The sequence below is a fragment of the Gambusia affinis genome, linkage group LG07 (genome assembly GCF_019740435.1).
Source record: "Gambusia affinis linkage group LG07, SWU_Gaff_1.0, whole genome shotgun sequence".
Classification (NCBI taxonomy): domain Eukaryota; kingdom Metazoa; phylum Chordata; class Actinopteri; order Cyprinodontiformes; family Poeciliidae; genus Gambusia; species Gambusia affinis.
Genome location: NC_057874.1, coordinates 17,657,837 through 17,683,947, shown reverse-complemented (window position 1 = coordinate 17,683,947; position 26,111 = coordinate 17,657,837). Strand labels below are relative to the sequence as shown.

At 36.9% G+C, this 26,111-nt stretch overlaps 1 protein-coding gene across 1 annotated transcript; it reads left to right on the top strand.

Annotated features, from left to right (window-relative positions):
• Window positions 1–915: 915 nt before the first annotated feature.
• On the top strand, window positions 916–26,111 carry camk1a (calcium/calmodulin-dependent protein kinase Ia). The gene is made up of 12 exons (XM_044121260.1): window positions 916–1,126; window positions 3,508–3,626; window positions 11,590–11,721; window positions 12,566–12,640; window positions 14,707–14,845; window positions 14,939–15,065; window positions 15,327–15,402; window positions 15,482–15,594; window positions 15,669–15,747; window positions 17,347–17,434; window positions 19,389–19,560; window positions 21,241–26,111. The coding sequence occupies exons 2-12, from the start codon at window positions 3,541–3,543 to the stop codon at window positions 21,342–21,344; spliced, it is 1,191 nt and encodes a 396-aa protein (XP_043977195.1). The 5' UTR covers window positions 916–1,126; window positions 3,508–3,540; the 3' UTR covers window positions 21,345–26,111.

Genomic DNA, 26,111 nt, shown 5'->3' with positions numbered 1-26,111 from the left:
CTCCTCCGACCGCATCCCTGGTGAGTAAAGGTAAACTCTACGTAGAAATACCGAGAGCTCTCAGCCAAAGACCCAGTCAGATCTCCTAAGGCAACGGTGCTCCCAAATTGTTAATGGTTCTTAAAAATGTATCCCCTCGCATTGAAATGTAACATTATGTTGCTGCAATAAGTGTTTTTTTGACATCTTTACTACAGAAGCCATTAATTGCACTGGTAAACTACTAAATGTGTTTGTAAAGTTTTTGACAATATTTTGCCATTAACATTCCGTTGTTTGTTAAACCAGGACATTTACTTTCCAAAAAACCAAAAATAACGAAAAAAAATAACATTCTTTGCCACCAACATAATGATAAACCTAGCAGATATAGCTGAGGTTTGTCACTTACTGAAGTTTTTATTATTAATTTTGTTTATTTCTGATTTATCATAGTCCTCCACATATTCCAGTTAACCATGCTGTCAACCAACATCTCTTTTAAACAATAATCTATCATTCTCTTTATTCATTTACTGGCATCTTCTAACAGACGTCTTGCCTGTCCACACCCTTTATACAAAGTTATCTTTGACAGTGTGTCCAGACTTTTCTAACTTGGAGAAACGAGTGGGAGTGTCTGAATCACTCAAAAATGAAAATAGGCGTTACCTTAAGATTTCTATTGATTTACATTCTGTTTCATCAAGAGAAATACACTTATACTAGAATATGTTCTTCTGAAGAAAAAAAAAATCTCTCCTCAGTAGCTGCTGCTGCTTTTGCTGCTGCTGTTTGATGCATTATTCACAATGACACGCTGTGCCTGTTTTGAAATCCCCCTAAAACTGTGCAGAACCTGCACGCTCTGCTCAAGCAGATGTCTAAGGAAAGAAAAAAAAAAAAAAAAAGAAAAGAAAGCACCTCCCATATTAAGAGAAGGTGGCTCGACGACCAGAAACTAAAATTTGCAGATCCGTGTTGTTGACAGAACAGTTAATGATTTTATGGTACACTACGTCCGTAGACGTCTGGATTTCTTGACGTCAAAAGAAGTCTGAGCGCATCCAGCGCTGCGCACAAGCTCAGCAACCACATCTCTCCCAGAGGAAAGCAGGACACCGCACAGCTACAGATCGCCCTTTAGGTACGTTCCTTTCCAGCTGCAGATTTATTCGAATGCACTATCCGGTTTTTAATGTACTTTCCTTTATGCGTAAAACAAAGCGCATTTGGTGCGCTTCCACGTCCGCAGCCTCCCGATTTAACCTAAAGATGCTGCTTACGTTTGACTGCCATACCCTTGAACGCTGCAGTATGCAGGCTGCACACCCACACCGCCTATTCTTTCTATTTAAAAGGGGGTTATTTAATTATTACCATCCTAAAAAATAAGTAGGCTTGAGTATTGGTCATGGCACCTGCGAATGGTTTCATTGCATGCAGACTCCCCTCACTTACATGTCATGCACGCCCTGCAGGCTTAATGCAGAACAGGTTGGTGAATGTTACTCAGAAGAATTCAGTTTCCACTTGATAAGAGCTCCTAGAATGCATATCCCTGTATGAATTTTCCTCATATTTTGATTCTTCCCTACCACCCCCTCAGGTAAGGGGAACTGTTGGAAGCTTTAGATGTTAAATATAGCACAGGTCCTCCAGTTTGTGGTAGCCTGCTCCTCTATTGGCCATGCTTAAAACGCTATTATTAGTTGCTATTTATTGATGAAAGCGGAATGTCATCAGAAAGATCTGCAGTTGTGCCACTTTGAGGCGTTACTAATTGAGAATTGAGCGCTTTGTTTTTTGCTGGCGTGTCTTCAGCGTCCCAAAATGTTAACCTTTAGATTTTTCCTCTAATTTACGCAAATAATGAAAAACAAACAATAAACAAAGAAAGGATCACAGGCCTAATATGTAGCGTTTTATCCAAAACTATGCAAATAAAGGATTTGATAATGATAATAAATCTAAACGATAAATAGATTAGGTATACTAAAGACTCTTTCTAGCTGCTTGATTTGTTTGGTATACAAAGGATTCAGTTTTGCAAGTTTAAGATCCCTAAGAATATACATCATTTTAAGGAAACATTTACTTAATTATTTTCCTTATATCTTTGCAGTTGATATAGGGACACATATTCATATGTTTCTGTTTCAGAAAACGTATTGAAAAAATCTTTTAACGTCTTCCTAAAACTGAAATGACATTACAATATAAGGAGTGAAGATTTATCCTATGGAACGGCAACCGGACAGCTTATTGCTGTAGTCGACAATAATATAGAAATATGATGTTTATATGAACCTATACATGTATGCCACATGGCTCGCTACCTTGTGCACCATCCTGTCAAAAAGCAGGACAAAGTCTTTAAAAATGTGTCAGTTGTGCCATGTTTTCTGTTGCTTTATTTCTATGTCCTTTCATTAAAGAAATAATCTTCTTGTGTGGTGCACAGTGTAGGAAAAGGTAATGTTCACATGGCATCTCCTTTTGTAGTAAGATGTAGTATCCAACTATTCTTGTTCTTCCATCAAATAGCAAGAGGTTAACCTACAAATCTTTGCCTCAGCCCTTCACTTATTGACAAAACAACCTCTTTAAACTTAAAGTTCACAAAAGTTTTAACACTCCCAAATACAGGAGTTTGAAGGAGCCTGAGCACTGCATGAGAAAATTACAGTTATTAAAGAAGACAAAAAACATAAACACAGCTAAATATTTTGCATTTTGTTGCAAAAGGAGATAGACAGGGAGATAGACCTCACTGTCTATCTCCAGCTTTGGTCACGACATCCGCCTTGTTAGTCACCATGACGTCTTGAAGCTGCTGCCTCTCAAACAAAATCTGTCCTAATTTCTGCTCCACCGTCACTGGACAAAATACTGAATTAAGCATCCTTCTATGGGCTCACATTGAAATAGAATAGAATGCATGTTGTCTTGGATGTTAGAGTTCAGATTAAAAAATGATGTGTCACTTGATTTGTGTGCATTCTAGTTGCAAAAAGGAAAATTAGTGAGGTTTTCTGCTTTTTTCCCCCCTCCAGGGGGTCTTTTGTGGGCTCTAATGTCCATTATATGAAAGTAGGCTGACAGGAAAGGGGAGTAGACAAGTGGTAAATGTCACCGGGTTCAGGAATCAAACCCGCAATGGCTGCTTCGAGGACTCAAGGCCTCCAAACGTGGGTTGCTCTGTCCCCTACGCCACCACAGCATGCCCCTGGTTTTCTACTTTCGAGGGGTAAAAATACTTCCAATAAAGTAACCCAAAAATGAAATTTTTCTATCCATGTGAGGCAAACCAGCTCCAGGGGAACATTTTCAAAAACAGAAGATGTGTGTTTCTCACTGTTAAGATATTTACCTTTAAGCATTTAAAAACAGCTTGACAAATCCCCATTCAGTTCCTGTCGCTTTATTGGTTAAACTTAGCATGTGCCTCTTACTGTAATCGTGATCTGCTTTTAGTGTGGCTGCTTAAAACTTGACTGTACGCAATATGTTCTTTCTGACCTTAAGCTTTAGTGTGGCGAATCCAATCATCGTTGTAGGATGCCTCTTGGTGAGGATGGAAACGGATGGAAGAAGAAGACATCAGACATCAAAGAACATTATGACTTCAAAGAAGTGCTGGGAACGTAAGTAATGCAGCAGTTAAATTCTGGGGGTTTTTTTAACACAACTTGCCAAATGAGCATCTTTTGATCTCAGTAGTTTAAAGGTGTAATAATATATATAGTGAGCTGAGTGTACATGTATTTGTCCATCAGTTAAAACAGGTGCAAATTTACAGACAAACAGATTTTGGATAAGTGCATCTGCTGTCCAGAGAGAAAGAGTTATTTATGTCCAGTGCACTGTTTCTACAGAAGCCTCTGCAGAAGGAGATTTGCTCAAAGCATTTTCAAAACTAATATAAACAAGCTTCATTACTGGATACCAAAATAAGTGCATATTCAACACACACACAGGCTCACAGATGAAGGAACAAAGAGAATGTTTTCATTCCATCAATCCTTGCTGTTTGGGTTGTTGGAGTTGAGCTGGGACACTAGAGATTCTGGGTCAAACATCTCTTGTTCTTGGCCGCGGCTTTAAGCTGACTTTGCTGTTTTCCATATAAACACGCATATCACTCCTTTCACTCCCACCAACTGTTTTCCTTCCCAGAAGTACAGTTAACTTTTATAGTTTGGTTAGTGTAAAAAAAGTGCCAGAAGCTCAGAATGTTGTGCGCTGAAAGTTTTGGTTTTAGACTTCATTGCAGCTTTGGGAAAATTTAGTCCTTAGGTTTACAGGCATTTAAACCACATCAAGTTAACTGAAGGGGAAAGAACATTTGATTCTCAAATGGGGATTTTTTTTTTTTTTTTTTTTTTTACAAATAAGTCTGAAGAGTTTTGCAAGAATTTGTATTGAGAGAATAATTTCTGCCACAATATTCTTTTGTGTATATTTCTACAAATTTTGCACATTTAGAAGCAGATTTCTTTTGGTCCATTTTTCTTTGCCAAACAGCTCACGCTCAGCCAATTTGGATGGAGAGTGTCTGTGAAAGTCTATTTTCATGTCTTGCGACAAATTTTAAGCTTTCAGGCTTTTCAGACAGGGCTGTTCTACCGTGTGTGGGCTGTTCTACCATGCTCTGATCGAAACCAGTTCATATTGCTTTGGTTGTGTGTTTATGATTATTGTCCTGTTAGAAGGTAAATTTCTGCCCTTGTCTGAAGTTTTTATTTTTATTTTTATTTTTGAGCTTTTTACTATCTTTTTTTCCAGTATTCTTCTGTATTTAGCTCCTTCATCTCTGATCAGCTTCCCTGTACTGCCATGTTCGGCTCTAATCTTCTGACCCACATGCAGACTCAAAAAGTCCAAGTTAGAAGAAGGGAATTTATTAACAAAAGATCGGACAACAAAGACAGGTCCACGTAGCGTCTCGGGATTATGACAGCAATGCGCGAACAGCGGCACTTGTATGGCGGTTCAGGTGAACCGTGGGGGGAAGGTTGTCCTGGATCCCGTGTGGAGTTTTGGTGAGAATAAAGTGAGCCGAAGGTCCAGATGGAGTCAAATGATGACTGGGAATGGGCGGGGCAGGCAGGCAGGTTCCTTGCAGGAAAGAGACTCGGTAGGAGGAAACAGAGGGATCACTCTAACTTGGAAATCTCCTTGATGAAACCGGTAGCGTTAATCCTCCAGCAGTGGTTGAAGGATCTGCATCTCCTTTGTTTCCACACCCTGATGAGGCTGATGATCTCCACGTGCGTTGACTGCCCTGGCTCCTCACCAAGATCCTCGCTAGAGAAGATGCGTTACTCTCACACACACACACACACACACGCCCACCCACCCACGCACACACACACACACACACACACACACACACACGCACACCGGTTCCTGACATGTACCTGCTGAAGAAAAGCATTCCCACAGCATGATGTTGCCACTACATATGAGCCACTTTGTGTTCCTGTCAAGTCCAGAATGATGTGCAGGACTAGTTCTCTGCCACACATGGATTTGTTTTCTGTTCACATGTGACTTGATCTGATCCAAGCACCTTCTTCCACACTTTTACTGGTTGTTGGCGTTCTAGCCATGCTGTAAAAACAGCACTTACTTTTTTTTAAACAGTTGTTTAAAAAAAACAGCTATGGAGTTAAATAATTGTACTTTACAACAAACATTTTGAGTTTCCTGGGGAGAGAAGTCGAGTTTTACTTTTATTACAGTCTGATTTGCGCCCATAGCTGAGGGAGACACTAAAGGAAATCACTTTTCATTGTTAAAACTGGGCTTTGTTTGCTGTGGCATATCAGTATATGAAGTCTAAAACAATATATACTTTAGATTTTAGAACACACAGCTGAATAGAGTTTGTAAATCTGTTTAACGCCTTCTTTATTTTTTCCCGAGAGTCAGGGTGAATCGGATGCATCTGTGTTCCATCTTACTCTAAAGAGCCAACTGAATATGATGGATCGATGCAAAAACTCTTTAGAGTAATCAAGATCAATGGATGACATTAATGAAACTGCTGCCATTAACCCTGACAAATATTTCAGATACATAATCTACTGCTGAACTTTACTTTCCACTGCTCTTACTCTGACCCTGGTTAGATTATTTTATTGCTACTGAGTTTGAATTTTGAAATTCAAATTATACCTTGATTTATTCATCCCATTTTTAAAAAAAAGAATTGCTATATTAATCACAAATCAGTTGCATAAAGTAAGTAAAGTTAAGAGCTGGTCTCGGATTTTCCCTGTCCAAAAGGGACAGGACTGAGCCCAGATGGTCAGGGAACAACTCCCCACTCTCAGTCTGTGTACAGGTGACCCCAGCGCATTCCCACCTGTCATGACATGATGCCGCCATATGTGGTGAGACCGTTTTCTCTCATTTTGGAATCACACCTGCTTCCCCCGGAGAGGCTGGGCAGCATTGGACATTAATTCCCGCAAAACACTGGTTTAGTTCCAGGAAAGTGAAACAGCAGTGATTCAAATGAAACTGTTTTTCCCAATGCTGAAAGAGCACAGCTGATAATACTTAAGGCATCCACATGCCAGATGTGGATATTCACAGTTTAACTTTGACAAAACTCTAAAGTTGAGAATTTCTGTTGATTTCTTCAACAAATCTTTGACAAAAACTCATTTAAATGTCTGTAATTTAAATGAGGACCTACAAAGTTATATAACAATCTCTAATATGTAATTGGCTGGGATACCTCGTTTCCTTATTTTAATAGGAAAAAAAGGGAAAAACAAGCTGCAGTAATATTTTTCCTCCTGCCGCTGTAGATGAACCTGACTGAGTGCAGAATTAAACACATAGATGAAAAGCTCCTTATGCTCAGAGAAATGATTACTGAGGAGCTTTATCCAGGAATTCAGTGTGTGAAGTTAATTGATTTTTGTTGAAATATTATTTTCAGATCCGGCTAATCCCCACAGTTCTACCTCTGTTTGGAATCCACTTTAGGACAAACTGTCCTCCTAGGAGGGTTAGCAGATGGGAGAGAAATTCCCCATTTTCATCAGTTATGTTAGTCTGAGAGTAGAGACATTTTTTCCAATTGTGGAAATTCATTCTTCTAATGAATTTTTCTGTGAACATTAAAATGTATTCAAACTTAAATAAATGAACCCCCAATTCAATTGCTCTAAATTTGAGGCAGAGACGCTCAGTCTTGCACAAATATTCACAAAGGGTTTACTTATCCTTTGTAAAATGTTGCTGTTACAACATATTTTAATTAAAAAAACGCCATGCATTCTAAAAATGTTGTCATTCACACAAAAACACTAAAAACTATTCAAAGAATGCAATACATTCTTTGGGTATTGCTGAACTTTACCTTCCACTGCTCTTACGCTGACCCTGGTTTAGATTATTACATTTAAACCAGTATTAATTTTACTGAAGAATAGTAATACAGCCAGATGTGTAGATTAGAGCAACAAGGGATAAAGATTATATTCTAACTTTTCCTTTTAGGTGTAATTTCAGATGTTTATTGATGGATGAAAATATTTTTGGAGTTTTTATATGGTTTAAATGCAGGGACCATGTTTTCAAACACAGGATTTCATTTTATCATCTTTTTAAAAAACCAACAGGGTTGTAAATTACAGAATGGGTCGGTTTTAAGAGTTACCTGTTCTCTTCAGGTGGATATATCCAGTAAGAGCTTAAACTATGTGCCTATGTACCTCTTAACGCTACTACAAAGCACTTGTGCTTGTCAGGTTGTCTGTGGAGGTAAGAGGCTTCACCAACTCATGATTTAAGAGGAGCCAGAGGACAAGTTGCACAGTTGTTATATGATGGGGGAATTTTGTGAAGACATCCTTTATAGAAGTTGGAGATATTTGAATTATGTATAATTTTGTAGGCGCTTTGATGGACTAGCAACCTGTCCAGTTCAGATAATGGATGGAAGATTTAGCAGGAAACTGAACAAATGCAAGATCAATTATGCTCGTCAGTTCCTGATTGTGCAATGTGTTAGAGTCTTGCCAAGATATGTATACACTTTTTTTTCAGACTATATTGGTTCAACTTATTTTCAAACTTTATCTCCTGCCCTTGTTATTTTTCATCCACTTAGTTTGACTCAAAACCTGCATGCTTTAAGCTGAATTTCACAAACCAAAAGGTGAAATTAGTGTTTGTGTTTATCTTTTACTCACAGTCAGTGCTTTTGATGTAAGCAAATTGTGTTTGGACTCCTTTGGAGTGATTTGGCTGCAAATTTCCATGTACAATTGAATTAAAAACAAATAACTTTGTCCCGGCTGATCATTTTGATATTTTAAGATGGGTGATGGAGCCAAAATTAAAAGCATAATAATTGATACAATAATCAACATCGTTTGTGTTTATTTAATATAATTAAACCACCCCTTTGGGAAGTCTTGAAGATACAGCTCGTACCTCGAACACTGAGACACTCATAGCAAATTGAGAATGTGTGAATCAATATTTGCCCATATAGGCAGCTGGGATTACAGTGTCTTCACCAATTTGTATGTGTGTGTCTGTTTCTGGGTGGGGGTGAGCGTGAGAGTGTGTCAGACAGGGACCCATGCTGTCCTGCATGTGTTCATAATATGCCGATGGCTGTGGGTCTGGTAGTATCTGTCTGTCTGTCTATAATTACTTATATTTTATTATCTATCTGTAATTAGCTATATCTTATTGTCTATCTATAATTAGTTATATTAGTTATAGTTAGTTAATACAGTCAATATTGACTGAGGACTTTCCACGAGATGCTTACAAAAGTTTCCAAAACTCAAAAATGTCATCACAGGACCTGCAATCGGTTGTTGCTGAAGTGGATGTAAATATTAATTCTTGTACAATCAGAAAAGGACAGAAGAAATGTGACTGAAATGGGGTGTGTGCACTTTAAGAAAAGAACATGTTTATCTCACTGTAAACATGATAAGATGGAATTTCCTGAAGTTTGTTTTTTCCTTTTCTCATCAGGGTGTCCTAACTTTTTCCTCAGAACAATCACACTATTTTGTTAATCCATTTTTAATTATTTGTAAAAGTACTACTTTTTGGTATTTATTTATAAATATCGTGTTTAATTTAATTTCCAGAGATTTAAAAATAAAAATTAAATGTGATTTTTTTTTTTTTTTTATAAACTAAGCTGAGTATTTATCGCTGTGTTATTTTTTTTAAAATGACTACACAAACTAAAATGTTGCTCTTAGCACAAAATTGCTACTGTTTCCAGGTAGATTGCATAATGTAGCACAAATGTGGTCATAAACTAAATCAACCATGAATACATGATGTATAATATTTAGAGTTACTGTGTTTGTTCTTCTAAATAAACCAAACTAGTTTTATTAGCAGTATGATTCTCTGAAATCCTTGTGAGAGTCAAAAAGCCTGACACTAAATCAGGAAGAATACACACATACACACGTATCTTCTGTTGCCATTAGACACTGTGTAATTAACCATCCACTTGCTCGTTTCTCCTTGGAGACATAGTAGGTGTGGGCTCTCAGTGGATTTGTGAGAGAAATGCAAAGGAGGAGAGGAAGCTACTGTCGCTACTGCTCTCTACTAATGAGATTTTGTGAAGAGTTAATGTGCACTTTGTACAGTAACGCCTGACAGTCATAAAAATAGAAAAATGGGTGGTTTGTGCTACAGTCAGGCCTCGTGGATTTAAATATTTAAATGATGCAGTTAAACCATGGTACAGCAAAAACTAATTTAATGCCAGTAACAAATTCTTGCCCTCACTTTAACTCTATGTTCAAAAAATTTATAAATAAAAGTTTTGCATGACTCACTGGTCTCAGAGACTCATAGCTAATTCATCTGTCAGCTTGGCAGTTTCTGTGACCATGAATATAAATGTCATAGAACAGCTTTGACATAACATTTTCCTCAGAAAGCTACCCTTCATTAAATAGATAAGGGAGAAGAAATGGATGGATGGATGGATGGATAGAACAACAAAAAGAAGCATATTTTATCTATATTTGAAGTCAGTATATGAATATAATAAGGTGCAATATGAATATACTTTATATGCACTAACTTCCTAATTTTTTATATTTTAGGATCGTAAAATATAAGATCCTAAAATAATTGGTACAATTGGTACAATTTAAAAGTTTCACTACAAACTAAGTTAAAGCTTTTTTGCACATTAAGATTGCTTGGTCATTCATTAAACAAAACAAAAAAATTGTGATCCAAGCTGAAACGATAGTAAAGCAGCGTACACCAGTTCTTTCTAGAGGAATGGGACAGAATTCCTGCAAATTATTTTGAGCGGAAAGAGAGCCAAAATGTTTAACCAAAAGCATGCAGTTTAAAAAGCAATATAAGAAATGTGCATAAATTTCTGTGAACCTCAGAATTTACAAATATGACTGAGAAATTTTCTCTCCCATTGCTGTGGCATTTAGCAACAAACACAATTTTGGTAACCAGACCTACAAAAGAAAAGTCTGATTTAAGATCAGGTTGTGTCTTTTCTTATAGGGAATGGAAATATCAAGTTTCAGCCTCTTCTATTTTTTCTTGTGGTTTCCCATTCAACTTCCTCAACAAAAACTTTTAACTGGCAGATAATTGAGGTTTAGAGTTCTGGTCTCTCTGATGAATCCATGGCTAAAGATGCTGCAGACATAAACGCATTAAGACGCTTTTATGGGTCGATGAGAACAGGAGCCTTATGTGATTTTGTTGAGGGGATTATTTTAGGACGGTTTAAAAATGAAACTGGAGACGAGTGTGAAAAGTGGCCCCTCTCTTGACAGCTTTAGAATTTTTCCGCACTGTTTTCATGATTGCAGGATGTAACGGAGCAAAGCGGGGATTCATTCTATGAAGCCAGATGGGAACAGAAATCCACATCAGAGAGAGACGCCTGGAATCAAACAAGAAGCTGAACATGAATATTGGAATTTGTTGGTTTCTGACATTGAGAAGGCTGCAGATTGATTTGACAAAATATATATAAAAATCCCATCTCTATTTAGACGCATCCCCTTAAAACCCAGGAGAACAGGTTTTTGAGTGGTGATCTATTATGATCGTCTTGTCAGTGCTTTTTCACTCATGGATCAGATCCCCGTGGTTACTTACAATGTTCAGGCATTTAGGCCTCCTCCTGAGCCTCCACCCACGCTTCAGTGGGAAGACTGTGTAAATACACACAATTCTCCCTCTCATCATTACCAGACCATAATCCATAATGCAGTCTGGTCTCCCTCAGATGCAACTCCACTACATTTACACTATCTATTATTGAATGGATCAAAAATAGTTTCATTTCTTAACAGCAACTGCATTTTTGTCTTCTTGAAAGGGGCTGGATCCTTTGCTCCAGCCCCTTCCAAATCACTTAGGAATGTCACCACTTTGAATTTTTCATCTGTACGCACACACTAGCGTACACGCAAACCAATGGTTACAAAAAAGAATGGAAGATATGAAGTTGTTGGGAAAACCAGATTTTACAAGCAGAAAAAAATAGAAAAAACATTTTTTTCCACACTCTATTAAATTTACAATATATATATATGTGATGATATGTTGCAGGGGGGCTTTCTCTGAGGTGGTTCTCGCAGAGGAGAAGAGGACTCAGAGGCTAGTGGCCATCAAGTGCATCCCTAAGAAAGCTCTGGAAGGAAAAGAGAACAACATTGAAAACGAGATCGCTGTTCTGCACAGGTGAGGTACCTGCCATGCATCCGCCTTGGGCTCAGGAATTTGTCAGCGCAGCGTCTCACACCACATGCACATGTAGATCCAGCACAGGGGTCAACAGAAAAGATGACTGAATGTATAGTGTCAGTAGAAACAGTAGGATTGTGCACCGGAAATGTCAGGAGTAAAGAAGATAGGCCTATTTTTAGTGTCCCTGTTTCTAGGGCAACAGCACACAGAGGCGGAGATGGTGTGGAGTTCCCCGCAGCAGTGTACTGAAGAAAGAGAAAGAGACACAGAGAGGGTGGGAGTGTGGAGAGTGGTGAGGAGGTGTGTGCGGGAGGCTTTGATAGAAGAAGAAGAAGAAGAGAAGTGTATGGGAGAGCAGGGAGTGTGGAGTTTTGGAAATATTCAAAGCAATAAAGAAACAGGGAGTCCAGTGAAAGATGTGAAACAATCTGTTAATAGTTAGACTTTTTTTCCCTCTTTTTGTTGAAGTGGTGTTAGCTCATACGCTCTCAACTTGAGTTTGACGGCCACTTTGTCCAGATCAACCTCCTCTGAATGAGATGAGATTAGCATTTATTGCAGTTTATTTTTTTTGTTAAGTTCAAGCTGTTAGTGGTTCAAGCTGTTGTTCTGAATGTCAACCCTCCTTAACTTTTGTCATTTTTCAGTGAACAGTTTTTTTTTTTTTACCATTATATATTTTCTGTGTAACGTAATTGCTTTTCCAGTTTTGCTTTCTATAAAAATGAGAGAGCAGACTTTTCTTCATGTGATCTGTTCATCACAGATACATCTGTTGACCAACTTGTGACGAGATCTGGCTTGTTTCAGTAAGATTTCTGTCATATATCTCCTCTAGAATCAAGCACCCAAACATTGTTTCACTGGAGGACATCTTTGAGAGTATGTCTCATCTATATCTTGTCATGCAACTGTGAGTAGCCCTTCCTTCTTTTCCATCTATCCATGGTCTAAATCAAAGATTATCCATAATTTCTCTGCAGATTTCTCTGGATGACTGTAGAAGCAATTAAAATAAGATTTTGTCCTACTACTTGATTGAGAAATAAAAAGATATATTGTTTTGTGTTTTTTACCCTTTTTCCTTGTGAGAACTGGAATTATTTAAGAGTCAGTGTTTTTAAGCTAACTTGTCCTGCTTGGGAAACATACACAGAAAAATCCAGGCATTTAGCCATCATAGACACCCACACATGTGAAAAATAGCAACAAAATGCAGCCAAAACAGTGGAGATGCTCAGAAATGTATCACAGTGCAAAAGTTTTTGGTAGGTGCAAAATAAACATTGTAGTCATATTCTAAACTATTTTGGATTTTACAGCCTTTACCTTTAAATAGGACCAATTTTTATAGGTAAAGTTAGGGGCGGGCTGCACTGTGGTGCAGTTGGTAGCACTGTTGCCTTGCAGCAAGATTTTTCTGGGTTCGATTCCCAGACTTTCTGCTTGGAGTTTGCATGTTCTTCCTGTGCATGCGTGGGTTCTCTCCAGGTTCTCCGGCTTCCTCCCACAGTCCAAAAACATAACTGTTAGATTAATTAGTCTCTCTAAATTCTCCCTAAGTGTGTGGGCGTGTGTGCGTGTGTGTGTGTGTGTGTGTGTGTGTGTGTGTAGGTGTGCGTGTGTGTGTGTGTGTGTGTGCAGGATTGTTTGTCCTGTCTGTCTCTGTGTTGCCGCAACAGACGGGTGACCTGTCCAGGGTGTACCCCACCTCTCGCCCCGAATGTTAGCTGGAGATAGACACCAGCAACCCTGCCAATGTGAAGGACTCTCGTAAAGTTTTGGGCAACCCAATTATACCAGATATCATTAAGTGAAACTCAGACTGTGGCCAGCTCAAGTACAACAAAACTGCAGCTAAAGAAAGGTAGTGAAAGATAACATGTCTAGGGTTATACAATAAACCAAGAGCTGGCAGTCCAAAAAAAGAAAAGGTAGTTATTTAAATTTCAAAGCGGACAAGAGGTTACAAGATGTTCTACTAATTCAAAAGCAATCTGTAAAGGGATAAAGAAGAAGAAACTGTCACTTTGCAAATTAATTATGTCAATTTATTTTCCAAAAACTGTCTGTGTCAGCTTTTCTACAACTACTCTGGTCTTTGTAATAATCTGTGTTCACAAATAATGCATTCAACCATTTTCCCAATAAACTAGCTCACATTCATATATTTTTCCACCTTTGTTGTCAGACTGTAAATAAAGTCTGGGTTTCTATTTAAATAGAGCCTCATTAAAACCACATTTTAGATTGGAGTCGCTCTCAAAGCGACTCCAATCTAAAAGCTCATTTAAAACCCAGATTTCATTTAGGCAAAACATCAGCTCAGTAATCCTCCACTTACATAATCTGAAGACATCTGCCCTGTTAATTTGGCTGTAGTCACTAGTATGATGGCCAGAGGAGAAAAATCACAGTATCAAAAGGCTCCTTTTTTTCTCTCTGCAAGTTGAGAGCTGATTTATTTGTAAATGCTAAATAATCTGTTATGGCAAAACTCCACATACAATAAACTTTAATTTTTAATGGTTAAGAGATGAAGCCTCTTCATTTTGTAAACTTAATATGATTGGAAAGGCATGAAATTTAATTTAATTTAAATTTTAATGTAAATATTGTACTTATGCCACTCATGAACCTTATGTAGTGCTCATGTAATTGATGTGAAAAAATTAGGACATACCATTAATATTCAATTCATCACAATATCTTCATATGCTGGTGTACAGTTCATTGTTTTGGACCGGCAGAGGGAGCATTTTCTCTAGAAACAAAATGAATGTATTTGCACTTAAATTTTTAAAATAACTTTCTTTCACTCAGAAAAAGCTAAATAAAAAAATAAAAAAATAAAACAAATCGACATCATACATTTTCTCACTGAAGATAAGTTTAAAAAGTTTTTTTTAGAAAAGTAAGCTCTTTATTTTATTGAAATTTTTTTTTTTTTTTTTTTTTACATATTTTTCTTTTTGACAGAGTTTCTGGTGGGGAACTTTTTGACCGGATTGTGGAGAAAGGGTTCTACACGGAGAGGGATGCCAGCCAGCTCATCCACCAGATCTTGGATGCTGTAAAATATCTCCATGATATGGGAATCGTCCACAGAGATTTGAAGGTACCTTCTTTCATAAAAGACGGACGCACTACCTTCGCTTTCCATTTTGAAAAAATAATACAAAAAGCAGGTCCTACGTTGTTTTGTTTGCAGCCAGAGAATTTACTGTACTACAGTATGGACGAGGACTCCAAGATCATGATCAGCGACTTTGGTCTGTCGAAGATCGAGGGAGCGGGCAGTGTCATGTCCACGGCGTGTGGTACTCCAGGTTATGTGGGTGAGGAGCTCTTTATCTGGTCATTCAGATTCTTTTCACCTTCTTCTCTCATTTCTATGAGAGCTCTTACAGCTGACATCTCCTCATTACTCAATGGACTGTAAGAGGCTCTTTATCCACTTCTGAGCCACTTCTAAGTGCTTCAGAAGAGCTCTGTTCCTGCTTAGAGTGACCTGTTAGATCACACACTTTTGCTGAAAGGTCAAGATTACTTACATCTTGTGTATTTTTCACTCTCTGTGTATTGTGTTTGTTTCACAGCCCCCGAAGTCCTCGCTCAGAAACCATACAGTAAAGCTGTGGACTGTTGGTCCATAGGAGTTATTTCTTACATTTTGTGAGTTGATCTTTTCTGTTTACATTTCAAATGAACTTTTTTTTGAGAAAATGATCAGGTTGTAACTTTGTTCCCCCAGACTCTGCGGATATCCTCCGTTTTACGACGAAAATGATGCCAAGTTATTTGAGCAGATTCTGAAAGCAGAGTATGAATTCGACTCTCCATACTGGGATGACATCTCAGATTCAGGTACTTCTAGAATATTTACAGTAGACACAATTACCAGTGCTTTTTAATAACATGAATGTAAATTATGTTGGCAGCCAAAGACTTCATTTGTCATATGATGGAAAAGGACTCCATGAAGAGGTATACTTGTGAGCAGGCTCTCCAACATCCTTGGTAGGAAACTCAAACAATTTTTGGTATCTGTTATAAATAATGCTGCAACTTTTCTGTGCAAGAAGGCCAATGAAATATGCTTTAAGTTATATTTTTATTTTCAGTATGAAATTTAAAGCTTTCTGTTTTGGGAGAAATTAGATTAAGAAAAAGAAAAAAGGTTAAGATGAGCTTAGACCACAATGTGGGATTTGTGGCCTTTTGAAGTCAATTTAGATTCAGTTCAGGATCACTTTAGTGACTAATGCTGAAACTCTAATCTGAACAAGTTTATACAAATATATTAGGGTTTTCTTTGAGAAATCTACTCTTACTAACCCCAAAACAGAACATTTTCCTCAAATTGTGATGCAAACGGATTACTCACTTTGGATATGAGTTGTTTTTGATACATTGATGTTGTAAAAGCTGCTGGTTTAATCTGTGTGCCACAGTCCTGACTGTTCTAAATCCCCTTTGAATTAAGTGAGCCAGAAAACTGAAAAGGATTCATTCCAGCAATAGTGGAGAGATTGCAAACGTCTGAGGTCATTTTCTGCCATCCAAACTCTACTCTGGATGGCAAGTAGATTGAACTTGTTTTGACATGGACATTGTTTAAGATTAAGGCATTTTAGTTAAGAAACACAACTAATATTAGTTTTAACCCATTAACGTCTAGCTGGAGCAAACTTTAGAATTAAAAATCTCTGGTTTAGGTAGATATTGATTTATTCTGATGAGAAGCAACTCATCAAATTATGTTCAAAGACAGAAGGTGTAGGAGAAAAATGAAGGCACTGTTCAGAGACTACCAGGTTTTATTTATTTATTCGTTTCCTGGCATTCATTGGTTGAGAAAAACTGATTTTATGCTCTTGAGCTCTAATCTGCAAACCTAATCTGTTAAAGGGCAGATTAAGTTTGTCTCATATGTTACTGTGGTGACAGAGCCAGGTAAGAAATGAACCCTCTCTGTGATGCTGAAAATCCCAAACTGATTTCAAAGTTACCTTAATAAAGCAAATGCAAGTATGCAGATTACAAATCAACCCTTACAAAGAGATCAATGGTGAGAGACAATAAGAAGAGTAAGAAGAGTCATAAATGATGGTTTCACCTCTATTCTTCTCCCCCTCTCAGAATTAGATTGGTCTTCCACAAAAGTAACATTAATCAGAGACACAGTATATGCTGACCAACAACACTTATAATATTGGTGAACTCAGGTGACCCCTTCAGTGGCTACAGGTATATCAACTCTATCTCTGATGTATTCTGACTGCTTTTACAAATGCTTTTGGAAACAGGACCCAGGAAGTTGGTGAAGTTAGTGAAAACAATAACTTAGCTACAAAGTGAAAAAAGTCACACAATGGGGTTAGATGATTGTGTGATGGGCATTTCAGATTTTCTGCAGTCCTCCAAACTTCATACGGCCTTCAGATTAGCTCAAGAAAAGTTTACGAATCCTTTTAACTCCAACATTGAAACAATTAAATGATTATTAAAACAGATGTCAATAGTCTGCTGTGTTAAATTCACTTGTGATGAGCAAACTCCAAGCATCCATGTTGTAAAAGTCCCTTTAATGTGTCCTGTTTTATTTTATTTTTTCAGGATATGTGGTGACACAGCTCTGGACAAGAATATTCATGAATCTGTCAGTGCTCAAATCAAGAAGAACTTTGCCAAAAGTAAATGGAAGGTCAGTCAACAAACTGTGAAAGGAGCAGATTTAGGTCCAACAGGAGTTGGATTACATGCTTTCCTCTTTGCCTGTTTGTCTCACTTAGATATGTATTTTTTTAAAAAACTGGCGTTATACATTTAGTGTTTTGGACTGAAGTAAAAAAACTGCACACACTCCTTTGGATTTACAGAAATTAGTCACCACCTGGCAAATTTTCACACCTTGACAGACCTAAAATGTCCCTCAATCTCTCCTCAGATTTTTATTATTGAAAACAGCCTCCATATGTTAAAACGTCTTAGAGATCCCAGCACAAACAAGAATGAGAATTAGCAGCAATAGCATCTCTTTCTCTCTCTCCATCTCTCTTTATCTATCTCTCTTTCTCTTGAACCCAAAGTAGGCATGCATAAAATCTACACCTCCCCTGGTGCAGTTAATGAAAACAATTAAACTCATGCAGACAATTGCTCTGGCACTGCCAGGCTAGAGAAGGAACTTTGGGGACCATTGCAGAATAGTTGAGTTTAATTATTTTAGTTTTGGAATATCGACTCAGCATAAAAGCAGACACTCACTGATGACACATGTAAAGCAACCAAGTCTGGCTGCTTAATTTTTCTGTCAATCAGTCCATTGACTGACAGTCATAAACTTATGACTAAGGCTTGTCACTATAAAAATTTAATATCTTTGTATCCTGAAAGTATTTTCAAGTAGACATATCTCTCTGTGTTCTTGTATGTGAGCACTGTTCCTACTATTTTTAGATCAGCTGTATAGCCATCTTCTCCCCAGAAATATACAGTTTTTACTAAAGCCTCCTGGGGGAGATGTTAATGCCCTGGTTTAAACGGTGTCTCTACAGAGAAAGAAATTAAGAACTGAATAGATTAAGCTGGGAAAGAGCAGAGGTCTTAACATTTCTTAAAAACAAACATGGCCATAATTTGTCTTCAACTGCTCCTGAACTGACCCATAATGTTTCTTTTTCTGCTGTGTGTGTGGGCTCAGCTTCGGACTTACTTTATGTTTAGGATATTCAGTGATCTACAGATGACTTTTCTACCAAAATCAGAATATTTTGTGGTTTTCCTAAACTTATTTTTGTGTTTAGTTTACTGTTGAGCAGCAAAAATAATGAGATTACTATACAAAATAAAAAGGATTTTCAAGTTAACAATTCTTCTCCGTGTGACAAAGGATTAAACATCCCAGCTATAACCGTAACACACTCAGAAGTTTACTGACATGGCTCTTTTTTATCTTTTGGTGGGAGGCAACTTTCTGTTACACATCAGTATGACTGTGTGGGAGTTTGTTATAAATAATTTAATGTAACCTCTGGTGGGCTACACCATCTGTGATTTTTGCAATTTTCACTTCACTGTTCAGTTTAAAGAATATTTTCATATTTATTGGTTAAGTTTTTATGTACAAAATATTTTTTTATTTACAGCTAAGAAAAAACACGCCAAAACATAATCACTGGTAAAACAGAGCCACCATAAGAAAATTTTTTTTATTTAGTCATTTGAATTGATTTACAAAATATGCATGATAGCATTCGTCAAAAATTTATTTTCCAACTCTGTGAATGTACTTTTGTATACATTTATTATTCAGTTGTTTATGTAATTATACAAAGACACTTATTTCTAATTGGTTGGCCAACTTTATTTTAATAAGTAAAATAATTATCATTTTATTACATTTTCCTTATTGGAGTATATTTGGCATGATGTTTCAGTCGCCTGTTTAAAAGAAAACATTTTAAATTAGAAATACTTATTTCTTCAACTCATATTTCAAATTACTGTCAAAAAGAAGAAAACATACAAGGAAAAAAATAGAGGAATTCTTTGACATACAGGCGGCAGAAAAAAGAAAAAAGGCATATATATACATATATACATGTATATATGTATATATATGCCTTTTTTCTTTCTTGTATTTTTGGCTTCTGCAGCAAGCATTCAATGCCACGGCGGTGGTGCGACACATGCGGAGGCTGCAGCTGGGCACCAGTCTCGAGGGACCGAGTCAGATTACTCCCACCAGTCCCTGCCATGGACATCTGCTCCCAGAGGAGGAGGTGGAGGAAGAGGAGGATGAACTGGGGAACGAGGAGGAGGAGAGCTGTAAGTCAGCAGCTCATAGTCAACGAGCAAATACAACTTCAAGCCAGCCAGTAGTGTATGTGGTTAATAGATAATTATCTTGCAAAATAGGTGCTTTGTGAAGGTACCTCCAAAGACATTTTTAGATTAAGTCTTTAATTTTGCTTTTGCACAGTGGAGTACAAACCTCAGGTAGAAATCATTTTATTACATTTCAATTAACTCTATTATAAATAATGTCCATATTTTCTTTTTTACCACTTTTAAAGTTACATATAAATTGTGTAAATTAACTATACCAATGAATAGAAATGTTAACCATAAACTAATACTTTGCTGAAATATCTTTTGATTTAATTTTATCATTTTGATTTCATAAAGTTGGAGTCTTTAGGCATCCCCCCACTTTGACTTAGAAATATTACCCAAATTTTATTTTCAAAATAACAACCTCATCGTTCCTTTAGAGCTCAACAAGACTGGAATCAAACTAAGTTTTAGTTTAAGGATGTGCAATTAGGTTATAATTTTTTTTTTACTCCTTACATTTTCCTCTGATCTGGTTTATTTACCTGCTGAAGTGGGCAGGAAACATGTGATGACACTGACAGAAAAAAAAAGACTGGACGTTATTCATTGTGGTCAAAAAATCTGGAATTTTAACAGGTGTTTGTAGAAGTAGTGAGTCATTGTATGTTATCACAATTTAAAAATATTTAAGATTGTAGAAAACAGTAGGTACTACATTAACTTTAGAGAAATCTCAGGCTTATTTTACAAAGTTCTTTAACCAACTGTGAAGTTTACAGGACAGAATAATGATGAGCAATGTAAGATATATTTTCATTTACAAATCCTTTAGCTGCCAGGACGCCCCGTCTGCCGTATTTTTGAGAGACGATCTGGTTGTGACTCAGCCCAGCCTGTTGACAAATGATGACAAAAAGCACCAAAAGCAGTTATATAAATGTTTTGTGCAGATGGCATTGTGTGTTTTCTTTCACAACATTCAGTATCTCTTTGGAAGTAATGTATTTCTTTGGCGACTACAATTTTGTTTTCATTATTCCTATTTGCAAAGTCTAAGTTTCCCTTAAACTATGTTGTGAATGACTGTGTTCTATTATAAGACAAGCTACTGTGTTACATATTCTAATCCTTGTCATTTGTCACTCCTAAAGTAATGATTTAGAGCTCTGCAAGACCTGCAGTTATAAAGCATCATGTGTGTCATGTGCAACATACAGATGTAGAAATGGTTACAGGTGGTACTTTGTGTTAATATTGTCTTATTATAAGAGTTTTGTTACAAATGGATAGGGAAACTTCAAATCTAAGCCCGCCATGAACTCCTGACTACAACTTTCAAAATGTCTGAGTGTGTATGATGTAAAGTAAAACATTAAAATATTAAAGGTAATGAGTGAGATGGAGGTCCTGCTGCTACAGCAGGACCTCTGTGTGCTGTTGCTAGACTTGAATTGTTATTGCATTAATACTGCTCTATTGCATATCTTATATCTTCCCTCCTACTCATAAATCTTATTTATTAGTTGGACAGGTTTGCCAACATATTAAATTATGCAGCACTGTCACAGTCAAACAGATATCTCTCATGTTAAATATACTGAAAAAAAATTATGTTAACTTTGATGTTGTACTCGTAATGACTAACCCTTGGGTTTTTCTTAATTCACCCAGTGTCCCACTACGAGGATGGTCGTCGTGGAAGTAACGAGGGAAGCACAGATCGGGACAGCCTGAGAAGCTGCACCTACTGCTGCAGGCCAACCAGTCGCATCTAAGCAAAGCCTCCTGGTGTCATGATGATTAAGTGTCTTTGGAGCACCCAGAACCCGCCCACCCAGTCTGGCCAGTAAGGCAGAGTAGATATTAGTCAATGTCCACCAGAGCACATACCCAGACAACAGTTCTCCTCTACTTTCTTTTTTTTTTTTAAAGAACCAAATACATGTTAGTTTTTTTTATTATTATTATTATTATTTTTAAATAGATTATTAATTCAGTTCTTTAAGAAAAGTATTTGCCCAATTACAGATTGTTTGTTGGGGGGCTTTGTTGTCATTATTTTTGCCACACTTCAGTGTTTTGCTGCATCATTAAGCAAATTATGCTGTCAAAGATACCAGGGGAGATACAAGAAGCAGTTCTAAAGTGATGATTTCAATTATTAAGGCATGCTAACAAAAGCAAGGTTAAGTACAGGGAAAGGTTCATCTCAGCCTTTGCCTGTAATTGACCCCATTGTTGTTCAATTTTACAGCCACATAAAGGACTAGTTACTGCCAGACCATCAGAATCAGGAAGGAGTGTGAAATAGGTTAAAAGATCTCAAAGGAATTAAATAACAAATGAGAAATAAAATTGCAAAGTTTAAGTTTGTAAAGTGTCCAAAAGCTTTCTTAAGCTATGGGACCTACATTGTACCACAGTAAGAGTCATTATCCTCAAATAGAAAAAAAAACAGCCAAAATTGTCATCTAGAAAGTCACTTCTGATGTGTAAAGCACTGCACAGTTCACATGCCTGAGTAAAATGTCCTCCATAAGAGATCTAAAGAGAATATCACTGCTGATTGGACCTAAATCTGTCAGAAATCCTGTGAAGCAGCAGTTATCAGGCTGTTAAAATGTTCAAACGCTACAATGTGCCTGAATTAAATTTCTTCAAAGAAGAGTAAGATAACATTCCTCCACTGAGATATAAAAAGACACATTGCAGGTTAACCCACAGCTTGTTGGCAGTCTTTGCCAAGGACTGTTAAATTTAGCAACCAAATACTTTTTTTTTTACAAAGGGATACATTGTTTGAATAGATTTTACCTTTAATAAATGAAATTACCATTTGAGAACTGCATTTTGTATCAACTCATGGGATCTGAAACATTTAGTTGTGAAAACAAACCAGAAACTAAAAAAAAATCTGTAAGACTGCTTTGAGAATGCAGAGGTTATTTCAGTTTAAAAAGGTCTAACTCAGCAGTCCATCCTTATAATGAAATTATCTTTTTTGTGCAGCGATAACAGAGCATGTTTGTTTTTTTTTTACCAATGGTTCAGAATGTTAGCTTCACAGGGGATTTCAATCAAAGAGGAGTTCTGAAAGCTTTGTCCTTTATCGTAATTGTTATCTCATTATGTGAAACATCTACCTCTAATCATAATTTCTGTGTCTGCATCCATCTGGCCCACACACTCTACAATACTGGCAGCTTTCCTTGAGAAATCTGGCCAGGCAGGTCACAGAGAAAATACTATTTAAAGAGAGCCGGTACTTAAAGAGAGTCCTGCAGGTCTTTCTACTCTTTATTCGTTAATGAAATGCCAGCCACTATCCAAGAAGTGACTCTAGTCAAGTAAGTGAACATTGTTTCTCCCTCAAGTTATGTTTTAATGCCTAGTGAACAACTCAGTTTGTGTGGAACCTCTTCAAAACAAAAGCCCACTCAGGGAACATTTTAGATAAAGTAAACCATTTCAATTAAATTGAATGCAGTTCTGTTGCAATGTGATTTGATCAGTGGTGCCGGATTCATTTTTGAGGTGTTGGGGGGTGGAGGAGAGGTGGAGGTAGGGGGGTGTTTTGTCACCTCTGTTATGCTCTGTGAATGTCAGGTTCGCTCATTTGTTCAATTGATATGATGGCACCTGTCAATCAATTCAGTGGATTTGTTGCAATTTGTCCCGAAGTAAACAGTAAACATCCCTTAGCTGGAGGAGAACGTTTTTGGGTCTACCATGCGCTGCGGTCTGGCTAGATTTGATGATTGTTTGCTATTAAATGCAGTGCAGTCATAGTGATTTGGTGGAAAATAATCAGAAAAAACATGTTAAGTTGTCAGTGGAGAACATGCAGAAGGCAGCTTTTCACAGAGCATTTAGATGGCGGAATGGACTTTATTCCATTTTAAAAACTGGAGTCTGGAAAAATATAAAAGACGGATAAATGCCTGCAGCCGACCTAAGAACAGCTGAATACAGAGATCGACGATATTAAAACACCATGTTTGTATGAAGGTTTTGTCATCATTACATCATTGGTGTGAATGCACCAGTAGCAGGTGAAACAGTTGTCCAACTGGGTGACCCGTCTGCTCTTCAGTTTATCATACCACACACACACACACATACATACACACACCCATACACACACACACACGCCCACAGCTCAGAACCGCGCACACAGTAAAAAGCTCTGGCAGGATCCAAACGACTGCTCTTAGAACTACGGGAGGATTCAGACTCTGCTCATTCATTTTTAGCTTACAGAAGAAGAGCCAAATTTACAAAAGTAAATTGACCAATAACATTTAGGCTTTTCGTGCGCACCTTCATGGACTCACACAGACTTGTTACGTACAACTAACTATAATACACTTTAGTTAAAAAATAGACAGATTAACTCCAGTTAATTCCAGCTGAATATAGATCAGCTCAAGTAAATACTAACTCAAATTTATTTGAGATTTTCACCCCCAAATGTAACCCAAGTCAGTCCACTGTAACACAGTTCAACTTAAAAATCCTACTAATAAAACTAATCTGGTTTATCCCAGTTATCACCCAACTGACTAAAATTTACTAAATAATTTTAACTGAATACAATATATTTAAGTCCCAATATAATCTGCCATATTCAAATTCTGTCACAGTTCAGCCCATTTTTACATCTCATCTACTCAAATGTTTTCTAACTGAATGAAAATTTCAGTCAAGTGAAGCCCAATTTAATCTAATTCTTTATTGGATACAGTTTAGATCTATCAAGTGTGTAGTGGGCATTAATGGCTGGATATTCTATTCATGAATAAATACAAAATGCCAAGCTTAAAATGTAATTTTCCCCAACAAATGCTGTTTTTATGTGGATGAGAAGTGAAAACACTGCAAAAAAAGTTCAGATCAGATGGATAATAACACAACATTTAACAGTTAATTTAACAGTAAACGTGTTTTGTGATCATAAAAGAGCTGCCTGTCTGAAAGCTGAGCGTTTATTACTGCAAAATTAAGTTTTTTGGGGTTTTTTATTTTGTCTACTACTATTTTTTTCTTTTTTCTCCTGACTAATTACCACTTTGTGTACACAATATGGAGATACCTGAAAGTAGCAATTAAAACATGAGGTTTTTGGACCCTATATTCTGGCTCAGACTGGGTTAGTAATGGGTGGTGTTGACCTGAAGTGTCTGCATGCTTCCTGTCGGGGAAAACCATTGAAATGTATGAATATCCAAAAGGAGACATTTTTGTTTGTTTGTTTTATGGCTGTTTTGTTATCAGAGGCTCAAACTGAGATCCCCACTGTTTATATCCATGAGCTCTTATGCCATGAGGAATACAGAAACACCATGCTTATTTTCACCATTTTGTTTTCAGCAAAAAAAAAAACAAAAAGAAAAAGACAAAAAGAAACAGTAAAAAAGAAAATACAGTGATAAAAATACAGAAATCCACAGGCTGTCAGTCTCCTGTCCTGGCCCAGACCCGGCTCATGTTGAGTCGGGAGGATCTCAGTCTGGGCGCTCTGCCTGCTCTGTGCTGTGCACCTCTAGTGGAAGAAGTTTTGGTCTACTGTTTGCATGACCTGGTTTAATATGTTTACATGAATGATGATCAATTAGTCTAAACACACAATTTAATATTACTATGTTGTATTGAAAACTGATGTAATTTTTGAGCTATATAATGTGAAGTGATTAACACCTGAAGTAATGTTGACAAAGTACAACACAGCACAGTGGACTTATCATTTGCATTGACTCAAACAGTCAAGTCTCTTTCTGAGTGATCTTTTTTCTGTACTATGTTTATTTATGGCTTTGTTTTCCTGCTTGTTTTTTAGTTTTATTTTATTTTTCCTCATCTTTGACCCTACTAAAGAAAAAAACACATATCAGCTAATTAAATTAAAAGACCTGAATTAAAAAGACCTCTAATCCTGATATTCTCCATATCATTACAAGTATAAAAGAATGTATCGCATGATATGTTAGATTCTGTTTCAAGAAAAAAAAAAGCTTTAGAAACTCAGTGAACTAACCCATCAACTGATCCTCCTTCGTTAAAGAATTTTGTTTCATATGTAGCTGTTAAATGTGGGTCCATAGTACAAAAAAAAAAAAAAAAAAAAGGACAAATCACTCTGGATTTACATGACTGTAATTGTGGAATATATGCAAACTGTGTTTGAAGGGCTTCATGTTGAGTGTACTATAGCCAATGTTGATAACTTTGATAACCTGGCCATTTTATGTTTGGTAAAGACTTCCCGTTGGGATTTATCTCCACCTGGCTGTTTTTTTTTTTTTTTTTTAAAGCTTCTGTTACCCGTTACAAACACACTAAAATGCATAAAGAAACACATGTATATTATATATATATAAATATATATATATAAAAAAATATAAATATGAGTATATATTGTATATCCTTTTTTGTAAAAGCTGTTTTGAGCTACAAATGTATGGATGCAATGCATCATGGGTTATTGAAAAAGTTGTATGAAAATACGATTTGTACCCACAAAGAAATGACTGCAGGAAATGAAA